General features: G+C 32.3%; 1 protein-coding gene across 1 annotated transcript; it reads right to left on the bottom strand.

The window, feature by feature from the left end:
• Nucleotides 1-10,540: 10,540 nt before the first annotated feature.
• LOC119610222 (conserved oligomeric Golgi complex subunit 8) lies at nt 10,541-12,811 on the bottom strand. Its single transcript, XM_037965350.1, has 5 exons — nt 12,647-12,811; nt 12,117-12,589; nt 11,844-12,057; nt 11,471-11,667; nt 10,541-11,405 (listed from the first exon to the last, which is right to left on the bottom strand). The coding sequence occupies exons 1-5, from the start codon at nt 12,699-12,701 to the stop codon at nt 10,632-10,634; spliced, it is 1,713 nt and encodes a 570-aa protein (XP_037821278.1). The 5' UTR covers nt 12,702-12,811; the 3' UTR covers nt 10,541-10,631.
• Between the last annotated feature and the right edge of the window lie 11,134 nt (nt 12,812-23,945).

Below are 23,945 nucleotides of genomic sequence, written 5' to 3'. Positions count from 1 at the left end.
TCCATTCTAAGGAAGACATTGGAAATGGTATCAGAAAGAAATTACATTACACACAAGTTTGCTACAAAATATCGGAAACTATTAATCTCACATCTGTTGTTCCTCGGCTATATGTTGGCACTATGGAGTTTATACAGCAATCAAAATGTTTGAGTCTAGAATAATTAGACAGATCAACCAAATTTGAAAGAAGTCGTAACCCAGAAGCTAAAGTATGGTCTAAATAATGGAGTTCTTGTTCTAAAGTTTAGGCATTCTGGTGTCCGTGGACAACTGTTTTGTAGGAATATCTCTCAAATGCTTAATGTACTAAATACGAAAATAATATTTTTTAATGGGTCTTAGTTCCCTACCTGAGATTAAAAATTAAGATTTTTAACAATTTTTAACATAAGGCCCACATTTCTTTCGGGTTTGTGGAAAAACTTTAGGAGTAATCAAAGAACACATTTTCAAAATCATTATACCCTACACCACTATAGTGGGGAGGGTATTATGCGTTTGTGCTGATGTTTGTAATACGCAAAAATATTGGTCCTACACCCACCATATACCAATCGGCTCAGAATCACTTTCTGAGTCGATTTAGCTATGTCCGTCTGTGTGTCCATGTAAACTTTGTGGGCACTCTGCAGATAATTTGATGAAATTTGGCACATACTCTTCTTATGACCCCATGACGAACCCTATTGAAACGGTCCATTATTTCGTATAGCCCCCATACAACCGTACCCCCCGAATAGGGTTTTTGAGCCATAAATATGTAAAATGTTCTTGTACCAGTTTAAAAATCGGCAAAACATAGTTTTATATAAGTCTTAATGATACCTCATTTGACCCTATCCCCCATACAAAATCCTCTTCAGATGGTCAAAATTCACTTATAAACACTTATAGCATGATGATATCAGTTCAAAATTCGCCCGATATTTCTTTAAGATCAAAGAACTGAGCCAACATAGCACTGATATGGCAAAATCATGTAGGGAACCCTGGGAAGGGAGACTTCGATAGCTGAAATTCTTTAGGTAAGAATTTGGGTCTACAACTTGGAATATTTGACTGATTTTATTTTTCGGCTGTTAGACCTCTTCTCAATTATGGAAATTCCCCACTAGGAAGTTACGAGAATAAACGTTTCAGGAGTATAGGATAGGAGAATCATAAACAAGTGCTATCAAGGCAAGTACGGACTACCTTGGACACCTTCTTCTATTTAGTATCCATTGAAAAATTTATCTCAGAACATGTAGTTATTCGGAGAAGTAAAACTATCAGAGAATGTGCAATTGACGGATCGTCCTTCTGCGAAATAATATTGAAAAAGGATACTATTTTGGCCTCGGCATCGAAATGCTCTGACTCTGTCATTGAATCAAATGGACTTTGAATTTATCATCCTTTTATATAATAGGTTACATGTCATATGGTATGGGATACCAACGTAATCGATACTGCAGAAGTTATTTAGACAAATAATAAGAAGAGTCGGTACAATATCTTCTATGTGATTCCCCCTCTCAACGAGAGTGAAGACTAAGTTTTATTGAATATTTCATGATCGCAAGAATGATAAGAGAAGTCCTAGAAACTTAGCAGGGTTAACTCCTCAATTTTAGCGTCCAAATGAAAATGAGGCCATAACTTCTCTATTTTTTTTATAATGGACCCTAAAAGACTCCAAATGGAGTGTTCCTTCTTGATTCATTTTTATGGATCTTCCTTTAAAAACCCAATAGTATTTCTACAGATTTCTCATCGATAATACGCCAGCCATAAACAGACAATAGATAGATTTATAAATAAAATTCAAAATATGGAAACAATACTTTTAAATATCTGCTCTTTCTTGCCTCTATAAATGATCCAATGTTTTTGTGAAGTTTTATTGTATAGAATACACTTTGGTTTGCCAGGTTCTATTCCATATTTTTTTTATACCCACCATCAAAAAAGATGGGGGGTATATTGTTTTTGTCATTCCGTTTGTAACACATCGAAATATTCATCTAAGACCCATAAAAGTATATATATTCTGGATCCTCATTAAATTCTAAGACGATCTAGCCATGTCCGTCCGTCTGTCTGTCCGTCTGTTGAAAACACGATAGAGTCCAAACGGAAGCAGCTAGCAAGCTGAAATTTTGCACAAATATTTTGTATTGATGCAGTTTGTTTGGTATTGAAAATGGGCAATATCGGTCCACGATTTCGCCTAGCCCCCATATAAGGTCCCCCTCAGAAAATGACATTAACGCTCATAACTGACTGAAAAAGGCAGCTATAGCGATGAAATTCGACATAAACATATTTTTTAGGAATCTTAGTATCATTGTAAAATTTTATAAGAATCGGTCCATAATTGACCCTATCCCCATATAAGGTCCCCCTCAGAAAATGACATTAACGCTCATAACTGACTAAAAAAAGCAGCTATAGCAATGAAATTCGACATAAACATATTTTATAGGAATCTTAATATCATTGTAAAATTTTATAAAGATCGGTCCATAATTGACCCTATCCCCCATATAAGGTCCCGCTCCGAAAATGACTTTAACGCTCATAACTGACTAAAAAAAAAGCATCCATAGCGATGAAATTCGACATATACATATTTTTTAGGAACCTTAATATCATTGTAAAATTTTATAAGGATCGGTCTATAATTGACCCTATCCCCCATATAAGGTCCCCCTCAGAAAACGATATTAATGCTCATAAGTCATAAAAAAAGCAGCTATAGCGATGAAATTCGACTTAAACATATTTTTTTGGAACCTTAATATCATTGTAAAATTTTATAAGAATCGGTCCATAATTGACCCTATCCCCCATATAAGGTCCCGCTCAGAAAATGACATTAACGATCATAACTGACTAAAAAAAGCATCTATAGCGATGAAATTCGACATAAACATATTTTTTAGGAACCTTAATATTTTTGTAAAATTTTATAAGGATTGGTCCATTATTGACCCTACCCCCCATATAAGGTCCCCTTCAGAAAATGACTTTAACGCTCATAACTGTCCAAAAGAAGCATCTATAGCGATGAAATTCGAGATGAACATATTTTATAGGATCCTAAATAGCTTTGTAAAATTGTATATGGATCGGGGACCCATATAAGGTCCCCTTCAGAAAAATACTTTAACGCTCAGAATGGTCTAAAATAAGCATCTATAGAAATTCGTCACGAACATATTTTATAGAAACTTTAATATAATTGTAAAATTTTATAACTATCGGTCCATAATTTATCCTACTCCCATATACGGTCCCCTTCGGAAAATGGCTTTCACGCTCACTACTAGCCTAAACTAAAATCGTTATAGAAAATCGGTCCAGGATTGACCAAACGTCCCATCAGAAAATAACTTTAATGCTTTTTGCTACCTTAAAAATACAAGGACAGCGACAAAATTCGACAAAAATTTCCCTATACATAGATGTAATAAATGAGAAAATTGTTTTGATAATAACAAAAGCACCGATTCTTAAATATCAAAGTTTATTTATAAGGAAGCATTCCTTTTTGGCAATGATTTGATGGTGGGTATACAAGATTCGGCACAGCCGAATATAACACTCTTACTTGTTTTTTTTAATTTTTGCAAGCTACAGCGTTTAGTTGATGTACCATCAATGTGTGGGTATTTTTCCAAATCTATAGAACATAAGAGTTCTGGAAAAAAGTAGAACTGGCACAAATATTCATACATACGCATAGCCTATTGCTGTATTGTAAATTCAGCTTGAGTGCTTTCGTTTGTATTTAGTGGTAGACTTAAAAGCATTCAAAATCCACCTACCAATTTGTAATATTATTTATAAAAGACCTAACGAGCGATCGTCCGAATGGCGGACAGACCGACCAACCAATTTGTAACTCCCATTTAAATCATGCATTTGCAACCACAAAAGAAAAAATACTGGTGCTATTACTCCTCACCCGTACACTCACTCGTATGAGGGAGCAAGCAGCTGGGGGTTTGGTTGATTCTGTTCATTTTAGAAAGAAATGCGAATATTTTCGTTTGAAATTGCATAAATATATTGTCGTTTAACGGTTTTTAGAATTTCAAAAATAAACAAAACAAAAAAAAAACGAATAAAAAAAGATTGCTTGGTTTTGGTTATATGACCTCATACATTGGCATGGTCCTTCTTTCTCATATTTGAACATGTCGTGTACTAGTTACTAGTATTTCCATTTCCATTTGTATTTGATTGTATATTTAGTCGTGTGTGAATCCACAATTCACACGTTTTTGTATGATTGAACAATTTGAATATTCATACTTGTATTTTAGGATTTTGATGATTGCAGAAGAGGTTGTAAATAAAAACTACAATTTAAAAAGTATTCATTTTGTTGAATATTTTTAAGAATTAGTTGTAGTTGGAGTTGGTGATTTTTAAAGTGCTGCTTAAAATTTTCGAAATGTTTAAACTATAATGAAAAGTGTTGTAAACTATTAGGCGGCATAAAAACAATAGTCTTACAAATTATTGCCAATGAAATTTAAGCTCCATACCTTTCATAGAATTGCGACTAACAGATAAAAAAAATGTAGTTTTCCAATGTTCATGTTGCCACCCTAATTGGAGACCACTGTAAGCGGCTGTATGGTTACATGAAATTTTCAAATATTTTTTCTTTAACAATGAAAAATTATATAAAATTCATGAGAGTCATCGAGGCTAGTATAGCACTTGGTTTTGCAGCTTTTTGTTGAGATGCGAGTATATTAAACATAATTATGAATTTAAAAGCCCTATTCGTCGGGTTGGGGGCTGGGTGAAATAATGGACCGATGTTAACTATTTTTAATAGGCTTTGTCTCCGGTACTATAGAAGATCATGTGCCAAATTTCATTGAATTATCTTCAAAATTGCGACCTGTAGTTTGATTACAAAGTTTACAAGTCCTATTCAGTTGTTCAGTTGTATGGGTGCTAGGTGAAATAATGGACCGATGTTAACCATTTTTAATAGGCTTTGTCTCCGGTACCATAGAAGATCTTGTGCCAAATTTCATTGAATTATCTTCAAAATTGCGACCTGTAGTTTGATTACAAAGTTTACAAGTCCTATTCAGTTGTTCAGTTGTATGGGGGCTAGGTGAAATAATGGACCGATGTTAACCATTTTCAATATGCTTTATCTCCTGTACTATAGAAGATCACATGCCAAATTTCATTGAATTATCGTCAAAATTGCGACCTGTAGTTTGATTACAAGGTTTACAAGCCCTATTCAGGGGTTCAGTTATATGGGGGCTAGGTGAAATAATGGATCGATCTTAACCAATAGGCTTCGTCCCTGGGATAATAGAAGATCATGTACCAAATTTCATTGAATTATCTTCATCTTTAAGGTGGGTATAGGACCAATATTATTGTGCGTTACAAACATCAGCACAAACCCAATATACCCTCCCCACTAAAGTGGTGTAGGGTATAACAAAAACAAAATACACAACGCAATGAATAAGCAGTGTTGTTGTTGTTTATTTTTTTTATGAAATTTTCAGAGGTTGTCTCGGATTTTTGCTTATATCTCCGTTGTTTATGGACGGATTTTGCTGATTTTAAATAGGAAACTTCTCGAAAGCAAGTCTGATAGAATTATTGAAGATTTCAACATACAGACAGACGGACAGACGGACATGGCTTAATCGACTCCGCTATCTATAAGGATTCAGAAAATTACAAACGGAATGACATACCCTTCTCACGAAGGTGAAGGGTATAAAAATCGTGTTAACGGTTTAGAAATTAAAGATTTATTTCAGTCTTTGGCAAAAATTTTATTTGGTGAAAACTTCAAAAATATTTGCAAGTCGGGAATCATATCATATTTTGGCAAGTACGACATAAGAATAACCCTTCTCATATTAGTAGACTTACTTGGGTAAATGACCTATAAGTCGGCCTGGATCTAATCTCGACCTACCTCCAGAATATTACATTTCTATGTTTAGCACGAAATCAAACCATCCCGATGTACAAGCGATTCTCTGTTATTGATTTCAATACTATATAAATCCGTTATATCATACAGTAGGGTTGGCAAAATTGGTACAATTGTACTTTTTTTGGTACAATTCGATGTCCCTTTCTGTACAATTTTAAATATATTCTCTTATTGAAATAATAATTTAAAATTGTACTTTTAAAACAACGTTCAAACTTTTACTAAACTTCGGAAGGGGACATATAAAATTCTTGTTTATATTCTCTCATATTGTATAGAATCCAGGAAGAGATTACAACAACAAGCAGTAATACCATTTACCAAAGAGAGTACTTCTTTATGCGATCGCTTTTCTATGGTCTTGCCTATTAACTAGATTAGGGACGACTCACTGAATTAGTCTTTGGACTGGTGGTATATGGACCATTCTATAGACTAGACTATACACTGATCTAATGTCTAAGTCTCACTCTTTTCATCTTTCTCTTATTATTCTGTATTTCTTTATTTTTCCTTGCTCTTTATTAAAGGGAATCACAATGGACTTTTGGGACTCCGAATGGATGTATTCCTTGGTATACAACCTTTTAACGGGATCGAAAAAAGGAAAATGTTGAATAATAACTCGTCGGTTTCCGCTAGCTTGCCCGCTATATAGTTGCCCGATACCCTGAATTGACACCTCATAGAAATCTGAAGCAGCACAGGTTATGATATTCATGTTATATATCATGTAGTAACTCAACAAGCTTAGCGCTCTTTTTATGGCTGAGACCTCAGCTTGTTAGTTGCTACATTTATCGTGTAGCCTAAAGCTCACCGTTTTGTCATAGCAGGGAATGTGAAATCTGCCTCCCTCATCCGTTAAAGATTTGAATCCATCAAAATAGATTTCGAGCGCTCCATTTACTTCATTTCCCAAAATAAATGCATGACCGATAATGTTGCATGCAAAGATAGCGATAACTTCCTTAGAAGATCTAGCTTTATTTATTCAGATTCCACGAATGTTAAGAATCTAAATATTTTGCATTGTCCGAGAGATTTAAGTTAACCCCATTCACTCGTGGTAGCGGAAAAGGAAGAATCTTATATCTTATTCAGAATATTACAAGTTCAGTTTTCCCTTAGTCTTCTATATTCTTTAATGTAGCTCCATTAATCATGAGTTAATCCAGTACGTCAGTAACGATGTAATATATAAAAAATCTCTGATGGAAAACGAACTCACGACCTCAAGATTGACAGACTAGAACATTGCCAACTAACCCGCTGGAGAAACATACATATAGTTAACTCCAGAAACAAAGTAAGTATGTAGTACTAAATTCAAACTTGGAATATCGCTTAAAAAATTACAGATTTATTTCCATTTTGTCGAATTATTCCCACTAAGTAGTATAGGAAAATGTAATTATTTTTGGTAGAGTAATTGGCAAGCCAAATGATAGAATAGCAACAGTTCCATGCCGGGGCACTGAAGAAACTAACATTATTTATCCCTTATGTACATACATACTTCTAACTCCCATCTTCATTCTAATGCACGAAAAAGTAAATAATGTAATTTATGAATTACAATTAAAAACGAAAAATTAGCCACATGAATCCAAAACAACCACACACAAATAGAAATTAGAAGAGTCCACAGAAAGGATGGAAAAAACAAAATCGAATACAGTCAATAATTCTGCTATTCAGTGTGTATTTTTCTTGGAAACATTTTTTCTCTAGCTATTTCTAGAAAAGCATCCAGCGAAAATTGGGGGGTGGGTAGGTGTTTCAGTGTTAGATGTTAAAATACAAAAATTTCCTCAATGCTTTGGTCATCATTTTTGCAGCTGGTGTAATAAAACTCCCCATTTGGTCATTTGGCAATTATACCGATAAATTAGCAACAAGAACAATGGTACAAAAATCAAATAAATGAGCAGAGTTTTTAAAAACATCATATACACAAGTACAGCAGAGAAGGGAGGTGAAGGGAGTATATGTATATCGATACATATTTATAAAATGACAATACCAAAGTAACAAAGGATAATAGACAGATAAGTAAATATATCGTGGATACATTAGACAAATGTCAGGAGCTGTACATCAATATAATACTGCAACAAAACACATAAACTTGAGCTATAAAATATTTACAAGTCGATAATTTTTAGCATTTTTATAATTCTGTAATGAAAACTAATTAAATAAACTTTAGAAACTGTGGCTGTTATTCAAGGTGATTTTATTTTCAAAACTTTAAAAAGGGTGGTTGGGATTTGTAATGATCCAAGCGGTCAATTGTTTAATTACTTTTGAGAAAAATTTTCAATTCACAGGGGTGAATGTGTTATATTTAACTTATTTTATTTAAAACCAAAAGACATGGGTGTCGATTTTGTTATACAACATCAATAATTAAAGAAATCAGTACCTTTAGTATTCGATTTAAGTTGGGGTTGTCAATGGGTTTAATAAAAAATATGAGAAAAATTGTGAAAAAATATTCTTGGTAAAAATTTTATTTGAATAGTAAATTTCCGTAGTAAAATAGTAAAAAATGTGTATTGCCTTTATTTTACAGTAAAAACTTAAATTAACGATATCACAAGTGTAAAATTGGAGTGTCTGGGTTGACAATTATCGTTGTACGTTGAACTTTGAATCGTTACGCTGCGAAGAACTGATTGTCGAGGGAACGTCCTCCCTGCTGCCGCTCGTACCATACCTGATGGCAGAAATTTGCTATTAAAAACAAATTTCCCATCACCAGTGGTAGAATTAGCAGATGAGGGAGATGAAATCCGAAGAACCAGCACCAGTGATGCCAGAGTACATCAAGTTGGTCAATGATTATAAGCGGGAAAATCACTTACAAACATGTAACCCTATCTCCGGAGACAGCAAACTATGGTTCCGTGATATCCTTCAACGAAAACACCATAGCCAACCCCAAACGCTGCTCAAATTACTTTGCTCGTCAATTTATAGAGCACCGATAGAGACAAGGTGAAGTATCGTTAGTAAGGAAGATCTTCTAGTCAATGACAGTCCATATGTTTTTACAACGATCGAGGTTATGAAGGTCATCAAAGTTGCTCAATTTTTGAAAGTTAATGGCCCAGATGGTATATCGATGTTGATGTAAAAAAAAATTGGATGAACCTGCAGTTGAGTACCTCACAGAAGTCCTCAACTTGTCGATATCAACCCTGATAATATCCGAAGTCTGCAAATTGGCTGTAGGTATATCATACAGACCAATCTTCCTCTTATCACCCATTGCCAAGACACTTAAAGCACTACTCCACCTGGAATTACAACATCTACATTCTACCTATGAAATGCTTTTGATACGGTCAATCATGCCACTCTCTTCAGAGATATTTTCACATTCGATCTCTCCGACAATACCAAAAGATGGCTAGTGTATTACATATGTTTCGTTTCGGTTGATATACATATGTGTGCAGCTGTCACATAGTGCCTAGTCACGCCATCTATCAGATTCTGTTGGAGGTTCCCCCTTCCGGGCACATCCGTATGGACTTGCGACGCTTTTGAAGCGACATCCAAGACCATAATCACCATCGGACGTCGACAGACTGTCAATTGCAAGCGGCCGGGAAATATTGCATCCAATGGCGGTCACTGAAGCCATTAATGGATACAAATGAAATAGAGTCCTAAATGAACACCCCTCTTCTATCGCATTCGAGAACCATCTTGGCACAATTAAGAGCCGGTTGGTGCAGTTTATTATTCTAATTTCAGGAAAGAACTCTCGGTCACAGGCGAATTGTTACAACAACAGTCATTTTCCACAATCTCTTAAGCAATGAGTTCCCCAAGTTAAGTTCTTTCGGGGATCTTGTTTAATTTATATATGTCTAAAGTCCCAACACCTCGGACGGTATCCAAATTACATCTTACGCCGATGACTGTTAGTCTTTTTTTCAAGAAATTCAAAAATATCACCGACAAAATCCCCAACAACTCTACTTCTATGACAAAAGAAGGAACAAAGGTCTAGCTCCAGCAGTTGGGGATAAAGAAACCTTGTTTACATAAACCTTCATATGATATTTATCACTCTATTACATATAATATAAAAAAATTAAAGCTTTGAAGAAAAACCTTTTTAACCTTTTAGTCAGCTCACCAAATATTGAGTTCAGGGCAAAACTTTTGAAAAATGGTAAATTTCAGAGAACGTTAGTTTTCTCCATACCAACAGGGTAACATGAAAACGAAGTTAGTTTCTATTATACAAAACTAAAATATAAACATTTCATAAAATTTTATAGTCATGAAAATTAGAGAAATTGAATTTCGGTTAAAAACACTATTTTTCTTTTTCATTTGTATAGTATAATTTTAGGATTTGATATAAAAGGTGATTAATTGTAAAAATGAATAGGAACAAACATTTTTACTCAAATTAGGCATTTAAGTTGTCAACTTAGCAGAATCTTCAGCTAAATCTGTAGATCAGTTTTACAATTACTCCAATATCGCTCTGATATAATTAATGAAAAAATTAGTTTTAAAATAATAACATTATTTTTGCTAAAAATATTATTATTCCTTATTAAAAATAAGTATCGTTTATTTATTACCTTATACTGTTATACTATTGATAAAATATTGATTTTTAACCTTCGGCTGTCACAGCCACATTGGTTTCTACTGCCTTTGGTGTGTCCGATTTCATAAATGTCTCAACTTTGTTGGGTAATAAATGCTTTAAGGGCTCCAAAATATCTTTTTGCTGTAAATAAGTTATTTTCGTGTTTTCCAAAGCATTTAAATTTACACCCAAATGACTGCTTAAGACATTTGGCGGAAATATGGCATGTATACAACGCTGCAAATAGGGTATTAAATCATAGGCAAAACATGCACACAATTTGGTAAACGTATCTCTTTCATTGGCTGTGAAAGCTTGTTGTTCCTGGCGATAGAAGGCCAAAATGCGTTTGGCTACCATTTCCAGAGATTGTTGTAAACTATTGGTCACATCATTTGCCAAAGCAGTGGGTGCACATAAACGCAAATCATTGAGAGCATTCAAGTAACCATTACATAAAGCGGCCAAGGGATGGAAATCCAAAAGAGTTTCGGGAGGCGAATAAGATTCCAAATCATTTGTATCACTTGTATTTGAGGGATTTCTGTTGTGTACTGTTACTTTGTTGATAAGTGTATATTTCTGCAATTCCTTTTCGAAACTTTGATTTACAACCGCAATGGCTGACAAAAATTTCTCTTTAATAACTTTAACAAAAATAGGGACCATGAGGGCTCTAAAATCGGCACCAACACGACTAAATGACAAACCAAAATACATACATTGTCCCAGAACTGTATCGAATAGTACGATGCCACGTTGTAAATCAAACTCTAGGGTTTTAAGAAAATCGGTAATCTGAAATTAATGATATAAATAGGCTGTTTTATAAAGCCGAATATGTAGTTGATAAAAATATTTACTTTTTCGTGTAACCATGACTGAAATAAGCGTGATCCATCACAACTTACACCTTGTAAGGGCTTTTGACTTGTTGTCGAACTTGTTAAAGTTTCTGCGGCTAGAGCATCTTCTTCTGGAAATATGGCCTTGTATTGATTGATAATATTAAAGAGGTTTACGCGTGTAACTTCTATAGTTTTGGTTAAATGTTGTTGAGCTGAAAATATTCAAATTTAATGCAAATTATTTATAAATAAGATAAAGTTATTTACTTAAATTTATTTAATGGTCGATAGAATTAATGTTTATTTAAAATTATTTTTAAATTCTAACAGCTTCAGGCTTTTGAAGAAAGCCTATTACCTATTTTTAACCAAATTTCTGATTACGTACCATCATCCATAGGTATAGCCTTCAAAGAATTAGTAAGCCAAGCATCTCTGGCTTGTAAAAATTTCAATTTGAGTTCATTTGTACCGAAAGCCTGCATTCTGCGTAAGTAACCAACAATTTGTAAACATTTGGGCAACTGTAAATCTGTACGTAATTGAGCCACCAGTTGCACCAGCATTGTATGCCATAACGACTCCACTGAATTAACAATACTCTACAAAAACAAGGCATTATTAGGTATCTCTTAATAAATATGAGACAAAAAAATCTCACCTTAATAATTGGAATATGTCCTTGGTTCTCACCCATCTTCTGTACATAACTAGCCAATTCTAACGCTTCCTCATATCTACCCTCTCTAATGCAGCGTTCCATTAATTGTGGCAATTCTAAAATTTCCAATAATTGTGCATTCTTTTTTAATGTTATAGTATTCAAACGGCGCTGTTCGTTGATATCTAACGATTCTTTTTGGAAATTTTCACACTGATCAATTAGTTGGGGCAATTTATCAATTAAAGTTTCCACTTGCGACTCGGCATTTTTAAATTCACTATATATGGAACGTGAGTTTTCAGCGGTTTTAATAAAAGTTTTATAATTAGAAATGGCCAAATCTTGTGTTTGCTCTACAATGTGTTTAGTTTCTTCAGTTAGGCGTGTCTGCTCCTTTTTCAATTGATCCACTTTGTATGTGCCCAATTTGTTGAGATAATTGAACAATTCCGGATTGTCACGTAAATTTTCTGCAAGGAAATTTAGTTAAATTTTGAGGTTTTAATAAGAAATTTTGTTACAAATACCAGGTACACCATCGGGAAATATTAATTTTAATATTCTTTCGCTTTCTAAATCCATTTTTATAAAAAAATATTTATATTTTATCGTTTATTATTGGCAAGTTAAAAATTTTCTTTTATTTTTGCCACGACAATAACAACAATGTGTCATCAGCTGTTTGTTTATCCAGCTGTCATATATGAAAACACACAGTGGTGTATTTGTACGTAGTAGATATTTAAAGGAAAAATAAAAATGTTTTTTTATACACATAAATATTTAATTGTTTGTTTGAAAAATAAAAATAATATATAGATAGTAATGCTATTTTTCTTATTAATAATATAATAACAAAAGAGCACAAATATTATAGAATGTTAATAATAATAAAAATCAACCACTGTTGAAATTAACCGCTGTTCAAATGTTTTGTTCAGTATCCGTTAGTTTCAAAATTGAATATTCTCATATAACGGCTATATATGAAGAGATTTTATTAAAAATGTTCAGGCGTTTTGTTGTTGTGGTAACATTTCGACTGTGACCGATGATTTTTTCCTGGGAAAAGTTTTTTTTTCGGTTGATACAGCGTTTGACAATCTTTGACCTTGCAAGACTCGGGTTGTTCCTTGTTGTTGTGTTGATTTTAACCATTTTCAAACAAATTGTGTGACAACTCCAATAATGTATACATGCACAAACAAATCTGAATAATAAAAATTGTATTTCGTCACCTAAAACGCAAACGGCCCTATCTAACGTTTTAAAAAATTTACAGGAGAAGCAAAAAACTACTTAAATGTTTCTTTCAAAGCGATTTATTTGTACGATATAAACAAATTGTTTAATAGTGAAACCTATCATTTGTTATGATAGTTGACAATGGCGTATATAAAAATTTATAAATTGGAATTTTTACCTTTAATATTTAAATGTTTTTGTAGATAGGGCCTTTTGTTTTTTGTCAATAAAATCGATAATTATGGTCGGAGGAGTTCAATTTTTGATGTGAACATTTGTTTTGATGCAATACATTAGAATCAACAATAAAATCGATTTTGAATTTTTGGTTAGTTAGGGCCGTTTGCGTTTCAGGTGACGATTTGTATTAATCTCAATAGGGTATTCACCTCAGGCCAAGATTTAATAGCTTTTATTTCAGATAACCACAATTATTAGGCCTCTAAGGAACTTAATCGATGATTTATTTAGATCAGTCTACTACGCAGACAATGTAGTAATACTTCTAAGGTGGCCCTAAATACGGCTTTTGGCGGGGCTCAAACAATAGGGTTGAATATCAACCCTAGTAAAATAGAAATCTGTCTTTTCTTAAGAATGAAAATTCCTACTTAAACCCTGTTCTTGGTCAGGATGATATCGTTTTTAAAAAGTAGGCGTAATACTAAAATGTAAATATCACATAGATAGGCTCGAAATGGGGTCTTAGTCCAACTATGACACACTGTCAAAGTGAATTGACCAAAACAGAACATGTCAGCCATGTAAACTGTACAAAATGAGCGCTCATACACAAGCGCCTTACCTTCCCGATCGCATAGTAATGGTTAGGAACCGCAGTTCTGTGTTTCCAGATACGAGATCGTGGTCAAGCAGAACATCAAAGCAAAACCCTGTGGAAATATGTTATTACATTGAAAGCCTGGAAACCGAAATATAATGCATATTATTGTAAAGTTTTCGCCACTTGGACATAGGAAGTAGGGCTAGAACTGGATGGGAATCACCCCAAAATATTTGGTGTCACATTCGATTGCCTCCTTATGTCCTTCGCGCACATCACTGCAGTCTGCAACAAAAAGCGAAGTAGAAACGAGGTACTGAAAGGGAACCTTGTTAACTACCTTCTAAACAACTGGCCGGTCAGTGGTAAACTACACAGCGCCAGTGTGGGCTCCAAGAGTTAGCCCTTAGAACAGTAACAGGCTGTATTCAAATGACGTCAGAAGAACACTTGCATGATGAGACGAATATGATGATGTACAAGTTTAAACTCGTACTGGTCGAGAATAAACGACACTATTGAAGATCTCTGTAGAGCGTGTGGCACAAGCCCACGTGCGGCTCGTCTACTGGGTTTAGATTTAACTGACTTGGATAACCAGAGCGAAGAAGACGTGTAATTTCAGTTGTCGCCGTTACAACAACAACCACATATTATTGTCTGGCGTTCTTCCGTTTTCAGGAAGAAGTCTATGCTATCACAGCATGGTTTTAAATTAACAATAGACAGAAGAAGAATTATGACGATCAGCTGATACGGTTAAATCTGATACCGTGTTGGATTGTAAGAGAGTCATTAGCTCTTCTTGTGGTAAGCACTGCAGCATATTGGTAATAGGCTACTAGCGGATAATGGGTAGATCATGATGTAAATGGAAGCGAACTTCAATAAGTTACCCTGACGATTGCAAAACGAGGGATGAATTAAAAACATCTTATAGTGTAACTCCAACTTGAGAAGATGGAGAAGCCTCCTCAGAATAAATAAGTCCGAAGTTAGTATAGTGGACGAACGAATTCAGATGTATATACGTATGTATATAGAGCATGATATTCAAGATATTACATCCATCAGGAACACTAATTGGAAAATTCTAAGGAACTACGCCCGAAAAACTGAGTTTTTGAACATTAGATAATAACTTTTTTATAGATCGTTATAAAGGGTTATCTACCCCCATATCTGGCTAAGTCTATTCTTCGGATTAGATGTAGTAAGGAGGAACTTAACCTTAACTTAACTATTTAAATATTATTTTAAATTGTCTTTTATAAATGTTTAACACACATACATACATATATGTATGTAAATATTCTTAATGTTAGTATTTATATTTTTACTTTTTCAAGAATAATCAATTAAATTATAAATTTTCTTGAACCAGACTCCATAATTTAAACATTAATCTTAATTTTTTAAATCCCTATTTTGTATTTAAAATATACATATTAAGCACATTAGTACATTCTTTTCCTAAATTGCTTGTTGTGTGAAAATTAACACTTACCCAAAACTAACGGTCACAAATGTTGCAAAATGCTAACTAAAACAAAAGACTTAAACAATAAACTTTTATTAAATGAATGTTTTTTTTTTAACTTATTGTCTAAATATTTTTTCTTAAATAATTGCTCTAATTTTAGAGGAGAAATTTTAAGAATTACTAAAAGAAACCATTAAAATAAAACCTTCATTAAGTATAATTAAAAAAACACTTTTTTTGGTGGGAGATTTCTATTATTTACCACAACTCTAAGAAATGTAAACTTAAAATTAATAAAAAAGAAAAACAACAAGCCAACAATTAAGACAACAGATAAAAAAACTAAAACATAAAAGCATAAAAAATTCTAATCAACAAAGCGATAAATAATTGCTTAAATACCCATACTGTCGTATATGAAGAAAAAACGCATACTAAAAAACGACAACACAAGAAGAAAATGCTGGAAAAAGTAAATAAATTTTAGTTTTCATACAAAAAGCCATATGTAATGACGCCATGTAGTCTAAAGTAATCATCTAAAGAGATATACAAATACTTGTGCACAGACAAACAACGGGAATAAAAAAAATATTGGCGGAAAATCTATAAAGAAAGTGTAGTTCAAAACTACGAATACATAAACAGGAACACACGCATGATGAGACTTTGGACTACATAGAACAACAACAAGAAAAATCAAGACAAAACCATAAAATATAATGACACTAGGCAAAAAAAGTAAATGTAATTATTAGAAGTTAAAGAGAAAGATCTACCAGATTTCAGACTACGACAATTCCAACAACAGCAATCTAATAAGCAACGACGACAACAGCGATAAAAACATTCAACTTACATGTAACAACATGTGGCTGTAGTTGCATTAGAGCTATACGCAACAAGTATGAATTATAGACAAGCATGCCCGACTATATGATACCACACACCGGCAATTAGGCCCGATTCACAATAGATTAAAGAAATAAATGCCTGCAAGTCTGCCCGTTTATTCTATCTATCTATCTATCTATCTATCTATCTATCTATCTATCTATCTATCTATCTATCTATCTCTATCTATCTATCTATCTATATATCTATCTATCTATCTATATCTATCTATCTATCTATCTATCTATCTATCTATCTATCTATCTATCATATCTATCTCTATCTATCTATCTATCTATCTATCTATCTATCTATCTATCTATCTATCTATCTATCTATCTATCTATCTATCTATCTATCTATCTAATCTATCTATCTATCTATCTATCTATCTATCTATATATCTACTATCTATCATCATCTATCTATCTATCTATCTATCTATCTATCTATATCTATCTATCTATCTATCTATCTATCTATATCATCTATCTATCTATATCTATCTATCTATCTATCTATCTATCTATCTATCTATCTATCTATCTATCTATCTATCTATCTATCTATCTATCTATTACTATCTATCTATCTATCTATCTATCTATCTATCTATCTATCTATCTATCTATCTATCTATCTATCTATCTATCTATCTATCTATCTATCTATCTATCTATCTATCTATCTATCTATCTATCTATCTATCTATCTATCTATCTATCTATCTATCTATCTATCTATCTATCTATCTATCTATCTATCTATCTATCTATCTATCTATCTATCTATCTATCTATCTATCTATCTATCTATCTATCTATCTATCTATCTATCTATCTATCTATCTATCTATCTATCTATCTATCTATCTATCTATCTATCTATCTATCTATCTATCTATCTATCTATCTAGCTATCTATCTATCTATCTATCTATCTATCTATCTATCTATCTATCTATCTATCATCTATCTATCTATCTATCTATCTATCTATCTATCTATCTATCTATCTATCTATCTATCTATCTATCTATCTATCTATCTATCTATCTATCTATCTATCTCTACTATCTATCTATCTATCTATCTATCTATCTATCTATCTATCTATCTATCTATCTATCTATCTATCTATCTAGCTATCTATCTATCTATCTATCTATCTATCTAATCTATCTATCTATCTATCTATCTATCTATCTATCTATCTATCTATCTATCTATCTATCTATCTATCTATCTATCTATCTATCTATCTATCTATCTATCTATCTATCTATCTATCTATCTATCTATCTATCTATCTCTATCTAGCTATCTATCTATCTATCTATCTATCTATCTATCTATCTATCTATCTATCTATCTATCTATCTCTATCTATCTATCTATCTTATCTATCTATCTATCTATCTATCTATCTATCTACCTATCTTGAATATATTTTGTAGATAAACAAATGTTCATAGCTCCCTCTTAAAATTAGTTAATGTTGGATGTAAGGTATACAAAAGCTTCAGTAAATAAAAAGGCAAAAAGTGAGTTAAAACAGAAAAAAAATTAAGGAAGCATAAATGTAGTGGTCGAAAATCAGGGAAGCACTACGAGACATCAAGGGTATAAAATGATAAATAAACCCATTTTATATGTTATATATGTTGTTTATTTATGCTATTTCTGCTGCTGCCAATATTTCTTAATATATGTATTTTTCAACAACAGCATCATCATCGTCATCATTTTCCTTAATAAATAATGCGAGCAACGAAACAAATGTTCTACTTTCACCAACGCAACATAACTTAACATTGCCAGCAGTATGGAATAGCAACAACTATATATTGTTGCACTAAGCAGCAAAACAACAACAACGACAATGATATTAGTATTAGCAACAACATCATCATTAATCGTTGTTAGACATCATCACACAGCAAGACTGAACAAATGAGTGAGTGAGTATATATACAACAACTGCAGTAACAACAACAACAACAATATATAGTACCAATTAAAAGTGTTTCGATATAAATGCAACAACATACATTGTATTATTAAATGAGGAGAAACATAAAAGTGACTTTAAAGGAATAAAAACATAATTTCTAATCTAAAGTTTTTGGAGTTAATATTACAGGTCCGCATCAAATTTTGAACACATGTGAGTATGTACATACATACATATGTATATACCAATAGATCTAAGCAGAGACTCTCAAGTGCAACTAATAAACTAAAAATAACCCTTGATGCAAAAGAAAATAGCAGAAACACTCCTCCAGACTAAAACACATACTAATATTATTCCATTACAAGGCCCAGTACTCTTCCGAATTTCAGTTTAAGAATGAAATGTATTTATATAAATCCGCTATGATTGGACCATAGTTGTTTCATATAAGTTAAAATTTCTAAAATATCTGATATTTCTTTTAGATATAGTCAGTAATGAAAATGCATTTTTAAATAAAATGTCTAATTATTTAAGCTCTTACGAATGGATCTAGCAATATATCATTATTTATACCGGGAGTTGCCAGTATATGCCAATAGAGAGAAGTCAACTGCAACTAAGAAACTAAAAAAAACGTTCGATTCAAAAAGACTCCTCCAGGCAAACGACATGAATCTCATAGTAATACCAGCCCATTACAGGGCCCAGATCTCTGCTGAAATTCAATTTAAAACCCAATTGACTCAAGTTCATATCTTTCCTTTAGATATACTCAGACTGAAATGGACATGCATTTTCAAATAAAAATGTCAAAATATTCATAGACTTTAGAAGAACTTTTTAGATTTCACCTTATTTGCAGTTTTGTTTTTATAAGAAAACAAGTGCGTTCATTCGTCTATATATCCATCCGTCCACCATTCAGTCAGCACTTTGTTTGTAGTAATAAAATTAATCTCAATTTCAACATTATTTTCTTCTTTATATTCGAAACCTCACCGCACGACACTCTATATGAAAACAACACCATACGGAGTAATCAAGCGACTTTTATTATACCCTCCACCACCATCAGTGGTGATAGAGGGTATATATAAGTTTGTCATTCCGTGTGTAACACCAAGAAATATTCGTCTGAAACCCAACAAAGTATATATATTCTAGGTCCCTATGAAATTCTGAGTCGATTTTGCTATGTCCGTCTGTCCGTCTGTCTGTCTGTCTGGTTAAAACACGCTCACGTTAAAACTAAGCAAAAGAAATCAGCCAAATTCACTAAGAATATTCATTATTGTCCTAAGCAGTTTGGCATTGAAAATCAGCAAAATCGGTTCACAACGTAAAAAGTTATAAGTAAAAATTTCAGACTACCTCGAAAAAAATTACGGTTTTTTCATAATTCTTTTGAAGTTTTCTCGGAAACTACCAAAGATATTTTGTTGATGAATTTTGTCACACATTATTTTTTCAGGGCAGTAATCAATTATGTTTAAAATCTTTACAATCGATCCAATATTTCCCATAGCCCCCATACAAAGGTATATATTCCCGGAAATTAGTTTATCGTTAATAACTCCCTCAAATATATCGGTATCAACACAAAATTTTGTACATGCAAATATAATATGAATAGAAATCATACTATCAACGCAGATCTCAGTCGGTCCACAATTGGTCATAACTCTCATATAAGGTCCACTTCCGAAAATCACCTAAACGCACATATTTCTTTGATGAGTAAAGCTATTGTGATAAAAGTAGAGTTAAATGTGTTTTGTATACATACAAATCATTCTACCAAATTTTTTACGGATCGGTCTATTATTGGTCATAGCTCCCATATAAGGCCCACTTCCGGAAATCATTTAAAAGCTCATATATCATTGTCAAACAAAGCTATCTTGATAAAATTCGACACAAATATGTTTAGCCTAAATATGAATCACTCTACGAAATTTTTTCCGGATAGGCCAATAATTGGTCATAGCTCCCATATAAAGTCCACTTCCGAAAATCACTTAAACGCATATATTTCAATGAATTATAAAGCTATTGGGATAAAATTCGACACAAATATGTTTTGTATACATACAAATCATTTTACAATTTCTTTTACGGATCGGTCCATTATTGGTCATAGCTCCCATATAAGGCTCACTTCCGAAAATCACTTAAAAACACATATTTCATTGTCAAATAAAGCTATCGTGATAAAATTCGACATAAATAGATTTTGTCTAAATATGAATTACTCTACTAAATTTTTTCCGAATAGGCCCATAATTGGTCATAGCTCCCATATAAGGTCCACTTCCGAAAATCACTTAAACGCATATATTTCATTGAATTCTAAAGTTATCGGGATAAAATTCGACAAAAATATGTTTTGTGTACATTAAAGTCATTCCACCAAATTTTTTACGGATCGGTTCATTATTGGTCATAGCTCCCATATAAGGCCCACTTCCGAAAATCACTTAAAAGCACATATTTCATTGTCAAATAAAGCTATCGTGATAAAATTCGACACAAATATGTTTTGTCTTTATATGAGTCACTCTACGAAATTTTTTCCGGATAGGCTCATAATAGGTCATAGCTCCCATATAAGGTCCACTTCCGAAAATCAATTAAACGAATATATTTCATTAAATTCTAAAGCTATAAGGATAAAATTCGACTTGAATATGTAATGTGTACATATAAATCATTCTACCACTTTTTCCCCGGATCGGTCCATTATTGGTGATAGCTCCCATATAAGTCCCACTTCCGAAAATTACTTAATCGCACATATTTCATTGTTAAATAAAGTTATCTTGATAAAATTCGACACAAATATGTATTGTCTTTATATGAATCACTCTACGAAATTTTTTCCGGATAGGCTCCCATAGAGGGTCCGCATACGAAAATCAATTAAACGCATATATTTCTTTGAATAATAAGGCTATCGGGATGAAGTACGATTTGAATATGTTTTGTGAGCATATAAATCATTCTACCAAATTTTTTCCGGATTGATCCATATATTGTAGTAGCTCCTATATAAGGTCCACTTCAAAAAAATCACTTAAACGCACATATTTCATTATCAAATAAAGGTATCTTGAAAATTCGACACAAATATGTTTTGTGTAAGGTCATAGCTCCTATACATATAAAGTCCACTTCCGAAAATCACCTAAACTCAAATATTTCATTAATTAATAAATCTATTGTAGTAATCATTATACTAAATCATTATACTAAATTTTTTCTTTATCGGTTGATAATTGGTCACAACTCCCATATAAGGTCCATTTCCGAAAATTACTCAAATGCACTTGATTATCAAAGTTATCGGGATAACATTCGACATAAATGTTTATTTTGTATATATAAATCATTCTACGGATTTTTTTCTTCCGGATCGGTCCATAGGTTGTCTTAGCTCCCATATAAGGTATACTTCTGAAAATCACTTAATATCACTTAATTCCTAATTAAATGATTATATCCGGATAAAATTCAAAATGAGTATGTTCTGTGTACAGATATATCATTATATTAAAATGTTTTCAAACTGGCCTATTAATATACATTTTTCTCGACCTAATTAAAATTAGTTTGACATATGCATAAATGTTAGTACCCTCAATAAGGAAACAAAAATTTCGCCAAGTTATCTAAAAATTAGATAGTTAAATGGGTCTCAATGAAAAGTAGCTTGCTGGTGGAGGGTATTTAAGATTCGGCAGAGCCGAATATAGCACTCTAACTTGTTTTTTTGCTTCTTTCACTCACACACATATTAGCGTCAGTTGATCTTTGAGTCGTTGTTTTTGTTTTGGTCTTCGGTATGATCAGCATCGTCATCGTTTTCGGCTTCATCATTATTGTCTATTCTACACTTAGATTTTCGTATAGAGCAGCAGCAACAACTAATAGCAATACAACGATCAACTATAGTTAGAGGTATCGATCGCTGCCGTATGAGGTAGAACAAGATCATCATGTATTCATTAGACCATTTCCAACTACAACTATAGCGAAACACTTAACTTACGGGTAACATTTACATTTACTTTTCAATTGAATGATTATCATATGAATTGATAATAATGTTGTTGTTGTTGTTGTGCCCCTGCTGCTGCCACAGTTATTGTTGTTAATATTGCTATTGCTCTTCGCTTACTAAGTTGTTGTTGTAGATTCAAGTATTTTTGCTTCTGGGGGATACTACAAATCAACCCACAACCAAAAGATAATAAAAAGGAAATCATTTTGTGCTTCGATTTTTTTTACAAATGAAAACTAGTAAAAAGTATAGTCGATCAAATTCGACTATATAATATCCTATATCGATATAAAGTTATTTTCAGAAGGAGATGTTTTTATTAAAATTCTAACTCTAAACTTATCCGTTCATATGTCCTTCTACCTTTCCGTTGGAGGCATGATAGGATTTCCATCCTTCCAGACGGATTATGGAAGGGTTTAGGAAAATTATGGTGGATTAGGGTCTATTATTTCTAGGTGTTTCAATCATCTGCATAAACTTATTAAACGCTTGGTATTACAGTGATGTAGGGTATTAAAATATTAAGTATTTTTGGCTGTGAATTTATACCATGTTAGACGGGAATATAATGAAATAATAATGAAAATTATTAGATTTTAGTTTTAAATTTTATTAAAAATATTATCAAATAAAATTTAGAATTCTTTTCACTACAATGGGTTAATACATATTATTCCAAAGTTTAAGCCTTCAAGGCAAAAAAGTTTTCTTAAAATTAAGCAATTTAAAATGTTAAAATATTTAAAACTCTTCCTCCATCATTAAACTGTATTATAATTTCTCGTATTTTAAAGTTTTTAATTATTGTCTTTTACAATCATTAAAATCAACTTGGGAGTAATGAAAGTACTACTTACTTTTGTTTTAATCTTAACGAAAGTTATGAGAATTTCATTTGTTTGATGATGTACATACATATAATGGAGAAAATCTAATGAAAATAGAAAATTTACCGACTATAATAGAAAATTTATTTTTATTATCATCGTTAAATAGTTTTAAGCTGACATTTATGTTATGAACAAATTATTTTGTTTAATTCTTAATTAATTTTAAACACAAGATTATTTTATTTTTTTTTTTTTTTTTTAAGATGTAAAGTAGATTTTTATGTACACAATGACTTTTATAATAAGTTTATTGAATATCAGGCATATTACACAAATATAATTGTGTATTAAATTTTTTCATTTAAATAGAAATGATCAATAGTGATGGGATATAGAAGTGCCGTATCTCTTCCTGTTTCCCAGATAAATGGACTTTTATGTTTTTAGTCAAAAAATCGATGTTTTATGGGAAATATCACAGATTATCGTTGTTTTGCCCGTGTTTCTTCCCGTTTCCAAGATAAATGGACCTTTATGTTTTCAGTCAAAACATCGATTTTATATGGGA

This window comes from Lucilia sericata, unplaced genomic scaffold (genome assembly GCF_015586225.1).
Source record: "Lucilia sericata isolate MDLA Ls3-8-SP2 unplaced genomic scaffold, ASM1558622v1 Contig001140F_arrow, whole genome shotgun sequence".
Classification (NCBI taxonomy): Eukaryota; Metazoa; Arthropoda; class Insecta; order Diptera; family Calliphoridae; genus Lucilia; species Lucilia sericata.
The sequence above is the reverse complement of the archived record's forward strand: the minus strand, read 5'-3'. Positions and strand labels throughout refer to the sequence as shown.